Below are 11,766 nucleotides of genomic sequence, written 5' to 3' on the forward strand. Positions count from 1 at the left end.
AAGTCCTATAGGGGGTGGGGTGAGGATCAACACCACAACTTGTATGACATTTGAGTTTAATGTAAACATATTTGCATCTGACAGTGTGAATAGTGTCTTCCTGAGGTCTTTGAAGAGCAGACTTCTTAAGCAGCCCTATTTCTTTAGTTAACTCCAAGTGCTAATAGCTGAAAACACTTCCCAAAATCTGTAGTAAGAAAGCCCATAAGAAAGTTATAAAAATATTTTATTTAAATGTTAAGGAAAAAATTACACATACTTAAATCTATGTTAAATAAATGCTAGAAACCCGGTAATGTACACATGATAAGATCTAAAGTGATAGGAACACATAAAATGCTTCCAGTTGGTCCTCTCACCTAACAAGACTATTATAAAAATGAGAAATACAGTAATAGCTGAAGCTGGGTTAAAGGCACAGGACACGATCATTCCTTTATATACACTCAGTGATCATATACAACCAAGGAGTCAACAATTTATCTGCCATTTTGGGAGGACACCATGTACCTATAATGAAACGCTGCTTCAATATTTACACCAATACTTGCTCCAATGATTCAAACAGATTAACACTGCAAACTAATTACTTCTATTTTGAACAGAAGATTTCTGTTTTGGATTTGAAAAATTTAATAACTGTTGAGTTTAAGAATAAGCAAATGAGCTTGAATTTATTCTGATTTCAACCAGACTGCAAAGTTATAATTTTTCCCAGGAAACCACTCACTTCCTAGAAGCAAAAACACATTGTAGCCTTTGCATTCCATCTGCGGTGCCTTCTTCCGGCTGGACATGGAAGCATTCACACCGACACGCTCTAAAACCTGCAAGGCAATAAGCATGGATATCCTCCGTGAGGCCTTCTGTCTGCAGCTGCGGGACTGTTGTTAGAAGTACAGTGCAGTCCACATGCCCTACAACATCTCTGGCTCTCCCTCACTAAATATAAATTCACATCAGCAGGAAGTCAAAAGTTCCTGAACGCATGTAAAAAGTCAAAACTGAACAGCCAATCAGACACATGAAAAAATGTTCATCATCACTAGCCATCAGGGAGATTCAAATCAAAACCACATTGAGATACCACCTGACACCAGTTAGAATGGCCAAAATTAACAAGATAGTAAACAACATGTGTTGGAGAGGATGTGGAGAAAGGGGAACCCTCTTACACTGTTGGTGGGAATGCAAGTTAGTGCAGCCACTTTGGAAAACAGTGCGGAGATTCCTTAAGAAATTAAAAATAGAGCTTCCCTATGACCCTGCAATTGCACTACTGGGTATTTACCCCAAAGATACAGATGTAGTGAAAAGAAGGGCCATCTGTACCCCAATGTTCATAGCAGCAATGGCCACAGTTGCCAAACTGTGGAAAGAACCAAGATGCCCTTCAACGGATGAATAGATAAGGAAGATGTGGTCCATATACACGATGGAGTATTATGCCTCCATCAGAAAGGATGAATACCCAACTTTTGTAGCAACATGGACGGGACTGGAAGAGATTATGCTGAGTGAAATAAGTCAAGCAGAGAGAGTCAATTATCGTATGGTTTCACTTATTTGTGGAGCATAATAACACAGAGGACACGGAGATGGAGAGGAGAAGGGAGTTGAGGGAAATTGGAAGGGGAGACAAACCGTGAGAGACTATGGACTCTGAAAAACAATCTGAGGGTTTTGAAGGGGCGGGGGTGGGAGATTGGGTGAGCCTGGGTGAGCCTGGTGGTGGGTATTAAGGAGGGCATGTATTGCATGGAGCACTGGGTGTGGTGCATAAAATGAATTCTGGTACCCTGAAATTTAAAAAATAAAAAATTAAAAAAAAAACAAAAACGAATAGCCAGATAACAACATCAGGGGGAAGGGGAGAGGTGGGACATGCGGTCAGGTGAGGTGACATCTTATGGCGACACACCTCAACCAGGACAAAGGGCCACTGAGAGGGGCCAGGTGGCCCCAGACACAGCACAGTGAGTGGAAGGGACTCTCCACCCCAGGGCGGTCAGGGCCATGCCAGCAACGACCTGCAGCCTGACAGCGATGGCATTATGTCTGTTTCTCCTTTATATGGGTACAGTGACTCTCCTTTAAAACGCCAAAGTTGGGGCACCTGGGTGGCTCAGTGGGTTATAGTCTCTGCCTTCGGCTCAGGTCGTGATCCCAGGGTCCTGGGATCAAGCCCCAAATGGGGCTCTCTGCTCAGCAGGGAGCCTGTTTCTTGCTCTTTCTCTGCCTGCCTGTGATCTCTGTCTGTCAAATAAATAAATAAAATCTTTAAAAAAAAAATAAGAAAAATAAAAATAAAACGCCAAAGTTGAGGGCACCTGGGTGGCTCAGCCCATAAAGCACCTGCCTTTGGCTCAGGTCATGATCCTGGGGTCTTGGGATTGGGCCCCAAGTCAGGCTCTGTGCTCAGTAGGGAGCCTGCTTCTCCCTCTCCCTCTGCCCTTCCCCCTGCTTGTGTGTACTCCCTCTCTCTGTGTCTCTCATTCTCAAATAAATCAATAAAATCTTGAAAAAGAAAAAATAAAACTCCAAAGGGAACACGTGTTTTCTGTAGCACCCCAATCATTTTCTTAGTATATATTAACTTTCACTTCTCTGGGCCTGTTTTCATGCCTATAAACGGATGCACCAAGTTGATTTCCTCCAAGCCCTTAAGTAAGTGACATGAAGGGAGGGAGTGCCTTGGTCTCTGTCACCATGTCCCTCAGAAGGTAGAGAGAGTACTCTTGATATGTATTTGTATGATTAATGGCTCATCTGAAATTCAATAGACAGAACCCACTGTGCAAGGCAGCAGGGTCCAGGGGGGCCATTGTCTGTGGGGAGGAAGAAATTCTATAAGGAATGTGGAAGGAAGAGCTTGACGTGTCATCCGTTAGGAAGCAGCCAGAACAATCAGAGCAGGTTAGAATGCCCGTTCTTCCTATGTCCGAGCAATCTGGCCAGTCACCACATGTGTAACAACTGGCGGAAGCATAATCAACGAGAACATAATCAACAGTGTCAACTTCTCTATACTGGAGGGTGCAGGACAGTCTTGGTGACATCTCTGAAGGGCTGGTGCCTTATCAAAGAAGCACTAAATTATGCCAAAGGAAAGGGGTCTCAGTCCCTTTGACCTCAGAGTTCAGTGAATGAATGGCTGATAAGTAGTCTGCTGTTTCTGGGCTGCCACCTGAAAACTGTCATTGAAGACACGGTTCTAACGAGTTCAATACCAGAAATACTGTTCCCGAATGCCTACCTTTAGAATCAGCCAAGCAGTGAGATGAGCATCACAACCCCCATAAACTGAGTGAACAACACCAGTGGAGTGAGGAAGGACCACACGTGCCACAGAGCAACGTTGAAGCTGAAAAGCACAAAGGACACACAGTTAGCGACTCCGGCTACAGTTCACACACACATCCCACAATGGAATCCAGATTTAGAAAACTTGCTGTTTCCTCAGTTCAGGAAAGTTCACTTAGCCAGCAACTTTATATGCGTTTCCTATCCTCTGAGATGTGATTTAGCCCATACTGGAAATAGCACAGACTCTCCCAAAAGCACCTGGAAATGGAACTGCTAAAGGTTCTCCCACAGAGTTGCCCGAGGGGAACCTGAGGGTCTAAGAGTCAGTGTCTGAGATGCAACAGGAATGACAATGGTTACAGCCTTTTACGATGCACACACCATCCAACAGATACAGTCAAAACAGTACCAATTATTTGTTCTTTATCAGAAACAGAATGAAAAAAGTAACTACTTAAAAGCTGCTATTAAATGTCCTATTGAGAAAAACACTATTCTTGATACCAAGGTGAGAATAAGACAGCTTCTAAGTGCAAATGATTTTTTTGGACTAAATTTGGAAGAGCAGAAGTCAAGTAGCAAAAGCTATAGTCAATTAAATCAAGACTTTAACATGCAACAGTCTGATAAACAGAACTTTAAACAGCTACAATCCCACTGCTCTAAACACTGACTTTCTGGGGTAATCCTACTCTTCTAATATACAAGAGCACACCTATCCACCCACATCACTGAAGGGCTAGTAATGGCCACATCACAGGATAACACGTGTCAATGCCCTTAAACTTCAACTACAGAAAATTCATCATAAAAAACAGGCATTAAAACGGAACATGTACAAAAGCATATAGGTTTTTCCAAAATCAAAATTCAACTAACAGAGAAAAAGGAAAAAAGCTACAGGCATATACACAACATATAAGAGTAGTTTTTCTTTCTGCCTTGCAGGACCATGGTGATTTATTTCCTTTGCCTTTTTCTATAATACATTTCTCTTTGGTGAGCAAGTATACTTTTATACACATGAAAAAAATCAGTGTTTTTCACTGAATAACTATTAAGAAGAAAAACACTGTTGTGTTTTTATAGCAGTAAAACAGTACGAACAACTCTAAATCCAATAAGAGAATAAGTTAAGGAAATCCTGGTTACAACTATGTACTGATAACTATGGAACAATTCAAAACAATAAGGCACATCTATAGGTACAAATATGGAAAAATTATTAACAATAAGGCTCCATTAAGATAAATGGTCACTGTGAAAAAAACGGCCACTATTTACTGAAATTGGAGGTATGGACAACGGTAAGCCAGCAATTTCACTTCTAGAGCTAAGTATATACACGTGTGTGAGCATATACACGTCCAACAGACATGTGTGCACATGCACACGAGAGTCCCAGTCCACAATGTTAACAGCATCCTTAGTAACACCACCAAACTGGAAATAATCCATATGCTAGTGACACTAGAGCCAACAGACTGGGCTTCAGCTACAGGCCGACTGCCACCCAGCAATGAGCGCCCGTGATACACAAGGCAGATCTAACAGGAGCTGGGGTGGGACAGCATGAGACTGAGACACAAGGCAGGAACAAAAGTCAGGCTTTGCACACACCGTCCAGACCACAACTCCGCTCATGGAGATGCATTTTCTCTCACGATACAGGAAAGACAGCAGCTTTCCATTTGTCTCTGAAGTTTTGAGCATGAGAGTAATAAACAGCACAGATAATATTGCATGTAAACAGCCAAATGTGAAATAATACACAATATGTGAATGCATTTCTATCAAGTTCAAAGAGAGATAAAACCGGGTATTGAAGAGATGCAAAAGAAAACAAGTCCCACACAGGTCGGGGCAGTGTCTGTCCCTGGGCAGGAAGGATGGCGCCCAGGGAGAGGGTGGGGAGACAGAAAGGGATTCTGGGGCTGGCATGGTTCTCCTTGACCTGGGTGGCTTTCACCAATGCATCTCTTAACTGGTTCAACCAGGCAATTTCTGTTTTTCCACTTTCCGTGTACACTGTATTTCACAATGAAAATGACTGAAAAAGCAAAATGCAGAATATAAATAGCATGTCACCATTTGTGTATTAAATAGCTAAATACATAAAGAAAGATCCTACTGCAGTCAAATGCTCTACCACTGAGCTATACCCCCAAGAAAGATCCTACTGGAAAGGGACTCGGAGGCCAGCAATGACAGGAGGCCGTTTTCCCGTTACTCCTTTCCTCCAAGTTTTATACCACGTACCTCAGCACTGATCAAAAACCGTTTTATCCCCGGTTGTTATTTCAAAGTCAACTTACCAAATTCCAGCCGCAAGAAAAGCAGCGGTGGTGATGGGGATCAAGGTGGGATACTGGACGTCATAATCTTCGATTCCCCGACACCACTCCAGGTAGAGGATGCAGTAACATGCGATCGACAGGCTGAGGAGCAGCAGGGTGCCGCCAACGACAAACCAGCTGCAGAGATGAGAGCAACAGGAGGGTTGACAGCACTTAGCAGCATGCGCCACGGGAAGACAGGGAGGTTATAAACACATACACACAGCGCACGCCTGGAAACCATTGCGCAAAGCACGAGGGAGCTCCCGGCCACGTGTCCCTTTCATGCTCCAGGGCAGACGGCAGTTTTCTGTGTCTTTCTGAAGACTGGAGTGTGAGAGTCAGAAACAGGGCCTGTGAATGCCTCCAAGTAAAGGAGGGTTTCTGGGAATACTGATGATCAATCTGGATGATGGTTTCTTCAAACTGCCTCTTGCAACAGGTTTTTCGGGGAGACGTACCCATTTCGAGAAAAGCACCAACCCTCTGAGGGGCTGGCTTTTTCTCACTTCTCATTCTACCCAAGAGCCAGCTCTGCATATGAAGGCAGGCTCCTCGCCCCTGCTGGTCAGGAGAGGAGGCCAGATCTGGGGACCGAAGTCCTGCTCCTGTCTCCCCATGTCCCCATTATTCTCTGCTTCTCTGAGGGGAGAAGACCAGTGTTCTGCGTGGACCAGAGAGGGGTCACGGAGGGCCTGGAACAGTCAAATCGCACAGGCAGGGAGTGAGTGCACTTCCCACGGTGGCAAGGTTCCAGACAGGCATTTTATGACGCTGGGTTCTGGGATTGATGATGAGAGGCGGGAGAGCACAGCCTGTCCTACCTGTGGGTCTGGGTCTGGATCTCAGCTCCAGGAGGACTAGCTTTGTGGCTCTGGGCAAACTACTTAGCCTCACTGGCTTTGGAAGCATTGCCAGGACTCATAGAACAGCTATGAGAATATAGTTGCTCAGAGAATAGTTGCTCAGAAAAGTGCTTCCCACACAGTTAATGCCCAGCAGCAATCATCCCTATTCCACCGAGGTGATCCTGAGAAAAAAATAGTTCCATGTTCCTCTTCAAAGTGGTCTTCACAGACCTCTCTTCCACTCGGGTGTGCATTCTCAACAGGGGGGCCCCCAAAGTGAAGAAACTTACTCTTCCTGCATATACAAAGCAGAGATATTCATGCAGGATGTAAGGGGCAATTAGGAATGTCTTGCCAAGGCTCCTTAAGGGTACTGAGGAAGGCTGAGGAACACTGTTACCGTGACCTCGTTGCTTGGTCAGGATCCTTCTGCTCGTCTGTTCTTAACTCCATAGAGATCCTAGCACGGCCACAGAGTCCCGATACCGTGGAGGAGAGAAACAGTTGAAGAACCTTCCTGAACCAAGATGGCACTACAAATCGGTGGCCCTCCACCCCGGATGTCTATTAGAGTCACTGCAACATTCCCAAAGGAAGCTAACTTGCCCCAGCCTCCCAAATTCTGGCTCGGTGGGTTGAAGAGGAGCCTGGGCATCCAGGACGGTAATTTCCATTGTAGTGTTAATCAGTGCCTCAGTGCACATGCGCACAACCAGCAGTTTCCTAAAAACTGAAATTTTCAAAGCATCATGGTGTTCACTTTAACGCTGACCTGTCTCTCCTGTCTTTGAACACACAGTGTTACAACCTTGTACAGATTTTTTTTTTTTTTTAAAGAGAGAGGGCATATGCGAGCTGGGGCAGTGGTGTGAGGGGAAGGGGGAGCAGAGTGAATCTTAAGCAGGCGCCATGTTCAGCACAGACCCCAATGCAGGACTCAATCTTAATGACCCTGAAACCATGACCTGAGTCGAAAGAATCAGACACTCAACCCACTGAGCCATCCAGGTGCCCCTTACCTTGCACAGATTTAAAGAACCCTAAGGCCTCAAGCTTCTGAACTTGGGCTAACAACAGGGCAAGAAATAAGCAATGACCTCAAGTATGGGAAGAATGAACCGTATGCAAGAAAGCGGATCGCAGCCCATACTCCCTCTCAGGTACCTCTCTCATCCCGTGGCTACTCCAACCCCCTGCCCTCCCCCTGCTTCTTCCCTACTGCTTACAGAGGCCCTCAGCAAGAATCCAGTGCTACTCAAAGTCCTCAGCCTTTGAGTATCCATTCCTGTCTTTCTTCTTTAAGGGGACACTTTTCTGAGGCCAGGCCTGGGTCTTCTATTTCCTTCTCCTGTTCCAAGGCCTGGCTCCAGATTCTGTTATGTGCTCCGAGGCATTCCACTTACTCCTGCTAGCCCCCAGCACCTTTTATGTGTAACTAATTACCCCTTACCACACCAATTCCTTAAACTGGGGAGAATACTTCCTATAACGAGACAAAGAGGTAAATCCTGTGCATAAACTTTAACAGCACGCACTGCGTGATCGAGTTATCTGTCCTGGCCCAGAAGGGACTGGTGGGGTCTAGAAATATGCCTTGTTCATCACCGTTACCCTAGCCAAACACACCTCAGGCTCTCATGACACCTTCGAATAACAAAGAGACAGCTGCGACGAGTAGTGTGCAAAGTAACCATTTTCTCTTTTCCCAGCCCAGGTTCTAAACCAACTGAGAGACACGAAGGAGTTAGGCTGATGAGGTCAACTGTCAGCTTCTTTTTTTTTTTTAAACTGATGGAGCTACGGGAAGATGGCTTTGGTGACCAGATGTACCTGCCAGGCTCTAAGCTGATGTGAAAACCTAGAGACCCTCGCATGTCGGGGCTGCCCCCATAAATGATGGCAGAGAGCAGCAGACCAGAATCTGTGCTTCCCACAGGCAGCTGGCTCCCAAAAGAAGGTGCGGAGTGACACATGTCTGGTTCTTCACCCCAAACTCAGTCAAGGAGGGAACAAAGCGGGCAATGGGCAAGAAGATGGGAGTGTTTAAGGAAAGCTCCAGCTCATGGGAATGAGGAGAGAACAAGCTTTTTTCTCCACAGTTTAAAGTCCCACATGCTTCCTTTTTTCCTGACTGCATGCATCTCCTGCTTCTCCCTCCAGTGGTCACCAACCTTCCTTTGAAGAGAACATAACATGGGATCAGTCATATCCACACCTTTCTAACACTGCTGCTCCTTGTCAATAATTGTGCTTGCGTCCTATGTAAACCATCCCCCGCCAATGCCAGCTCCAATGCTCATCAACATCTCCCTGTCTTTGTTCTGCTACGGGGGAGGGGAGCCTCCAGAACACTCTCCAATGCTCAGGGAGGATGAAGGTCTGATTGACCACCTTGTCCCCCATGTTAGCTCCTGAGATTATATGAAAGAAATCTTAATCCTCCTGAATGACTGACAATCCCAACTCCTCCCTCGAGTGATGTCAACTCTAATTCATTCCTCCCTATAGCTACCTTGTTAGCTATAACTACTCTCTGAAAACACGCTCTGACACCCAGTTTACCCACCATGGTCCTCACCCCCTCCTCTCAGTGCTCTGGCGCTTTATCTTCAGCAAGACCGTCAGGCAGAATCTTTCTTCTTCCATCTTTTACAAATGGATTAGCTTCTTCTTAAATTCACTACCTTTGCCATCCTGCAACACATTTGCACTGAAAGGCGTAATGAAATACTTTCCAGGCTCATACATTCTGCTATACATGTCCAAACCACACACGCTCTTATTCACCTTTGTTATCACCAGTACCTCTAACGTGGCGCCCGGCAAAAGTAAGAGCTTACCAAACATTTGCAAAATTCAACCGACAAAACAGAACTTGAAAAATAAGATGACAGTGCTTAACTTAGGAAGCAATGAAATTTTCTCACCTACTGGTGTGAAAGTTTTCTTTAACAGTTTTAAAGAAATCAACGTAGTAGGTCACAACAATAGATGCCAAAATCCAGAATCCAGAATGGATATTAAGCCTTGGAAGAGGTTTCTCCTTTTTTTCAACAGCTGTAGAGGTTTCTGCAAATAAGGAAGATTTTAACTTATCAGCTTAACTTTATGAAGAAAAAGAACAGCTATTTTAAGCCAGATAAAATAATTTCCCGGAGCTTCCCAAAACCCAGATTCTCTCCAATCAGAGTACCGGTTTCTTCTGTACAACCAGACAAGTAGGTTTATATATGCATAAATAATTAATAGGAACCTGTTATAAAACATGTTCAATATAAGCAGCTTTTTCCCTTTAAACAAATTTTAAAAATCAGATTTACTGTTATTATCGTCTTTTGGAAAGAATGACACCTTCTGGTAGTGTAGAATTTTAGTATTATGTTTCATATATTGCCTAGGAAAGCAGTTAGTCTTGTTAATTAAGAAAAATGCAGACAACAGACATTATAGCACAATTGTAATTTCCCGCAAAATACTACTTTTAACTACATTATTTTATTGTTTGCAATATTATTATTTGTGTTTGCAAACAAACACAACCTTTTGAGGCAGCTCAAAAGTGGCAGGGTCTAGTCTTGGCACAGTACTGTCTAGACAGGTCATCACCTGTCAAATTAAATTAAACAAATCAAATTTCTTCCATTTGAGACCCAATCTGAAATAAAAGGTGGCTGGGGTTGGGTCTGATGAGTTATTTCTAACAAGTTCCCCAGATGAGTAACATGCCCTCTCAGTTCTTGTGAGAACCACTGGCATACATCTGAGGTCCCCAACCTTTAGCAAACCATCAGAATCCCCTGGAGGCGTGGTCATAATACAAATTCTGGGAGATAGCCTCAAAATTTATAAAAAAAAGCATGCCTGGGCATGATGTTTTATGTTTATTTTTATTTTTTTATTTTTTTTAAAGATTTTATTTATTTATTTGATACAGAGAGATCACAAGTAGGCAGAGAGGCAGGCAGAGAGAAAGGGGGAAGCAGGCTCCCTGCTGAGCAGATAGCCCGATGCGGGGCTCGATCCCAGGACCCTGAGACCATGACCTGAGCCAAAGGCAGAGGCTTTAACCCACTGAGCCACCCAGGCGCCCCTTTGTTTATTTTTAAAAGGGTAATAAATGCACCTGACTTACAACATGCAGGACAGATAAATCTAAAATGAAATCTCTTTCTCCTACACTTAACCCTAGTTTTCCAACCCGAAAGCAATTACCAGTATGAACTATGAATTGTTCCATATTCTATGTATTTACAGGTGAACACACATCACACATCACCAGGTTCGTACCCAAATGGTGGCATACCATGCTTTGTTCTGCGCTTGCCTTTGAAAATCATTCACCCTGGTAAAAAAAAAAAAAAGTCTGCCTGCTGTGTCATGTATTTAACCAGCGCTCTGCTGATGGGCAATTAGATGTTTTCAGCCGTTCGTTATTACAAGCAATGCTGAGGTTAAACACTTCGTACATACGTCCTCGGGCTGTGGTACGCATGATTCTCTGGTAGATTCTTAGAAATACAACCGGATGGTATTTTTTTATTTTAATGGCTATTACCAAACAGGTGTTAACCAGGTCTCCCGGGAATCCTGAAGCGCAGCTGGGATGAAGATGCACGGGGCTACGCGATCACCAGTAATCTTTCATGAAGCTAGATACCCAACTTGCAAAACTACCAAGCCTTGGAAAGCGAAACCCGGTCCCTCCTGCCAAGGGCAGGGCTGCGGGAGACCGACGGAGCCGGCCGTTTCCGGGCGCCTCGGCCCCGGCCTCCTCGGCGCGGCTCGGGGCGCGCCCGAGGGAGCCCCTCACCCGGCCCGGCGTAGCCCTCGCTGTCCAGCGGGGCCTCGGTGTCTGGCGGGAACAGGTATCGACGCCGGAGCTGCTCCCGAGCCCGCTGAGCGTCCATCTTGGCACCGCCCAGAAGCGCGACGGAAGTGACGCAACAACAGGAACTTCCGCTATTGGCTCTCCGAGGGAAGTGTGTGAGGCTGTGAAGAGTGGGGATTATGTAGTCTTTGCGGTTTTAGTTGGTGAGGCTCGAGGGTGGGGTTGGGTTGGGTTCGCAACCTCCGGGTTCGAGTACGCAGACAGGATCTCAATTTCAAAAAATACTGACCCTGACCCCGCGGAAGAGATCCCAAGTGGATTCCGAGCTACGGAAGCCCAGAAGGACCAGGCTTACCAGTGCCGCCGAATGCGTGCCAGGCGAGGGTGCGCGGCTAAGCGGTGCCACCTATTTCCCTCGGCTCTTTACTGACCGAGCCTCCTCTGACTC

The 11,766-nt window shown here is 45.2% G+C and overlaps 1 protein-coding gene across 2 annotated transcripts; it reads right to left on the bottom strand.

Annotated features, from left to right (window-relative positions):
• Positions 1-208: 208 nt before the first annotated feature.
• Positions 209-11,421, bottom strand: TMEM128 (transmembrane protein 128). Of its 2 annotated transcripts, XM_045998106.1 has the most exons (6): positions 11,301-11,421; positions 9,418-9,559; positions 6,891-6,950; positions 5,622-5,780; positions 3,257-3,364; positions 209-827 (listed from the first exon to the last, which is right to left on the bottom strand). In XM_045998106.1, the coding sequence occupies exons 1-5, from the start codon at positions 11,395-11,397 to the stop codon at positions 3,265-3,267; spliced, it is 558 nt and encodes a 185-aa protein (XP_045854062.1). In that variant the 5' UTR covers positions 11,398-11,421; the 3' UTR covers positions 209-827; positions 3,257-3,264. The 2 variants fall into 2 exon arrangements, with proteins under 2 accessions (XP_045854062.1, XP_045854063.1); XM_045998107.1 differs by lacking the exon at positions 6,891-6,950.
• Between the last annotated feature and the right edge of the window lie 345 nt (positions 11,422-11,766).

Source organism: Meles meles, chromosome 2 (genome assembly GCF_922984935.1).
Source record: "Meles meles chromosome 2, mMelMel3.1 paternal haplotype, whole genome shotgun sequence".
Lineage (NCBI taxonomy): Eukaryota > Metazoa > Chordata > Mammalia > Carnivora > Mustelidae > Meles > Meles meles.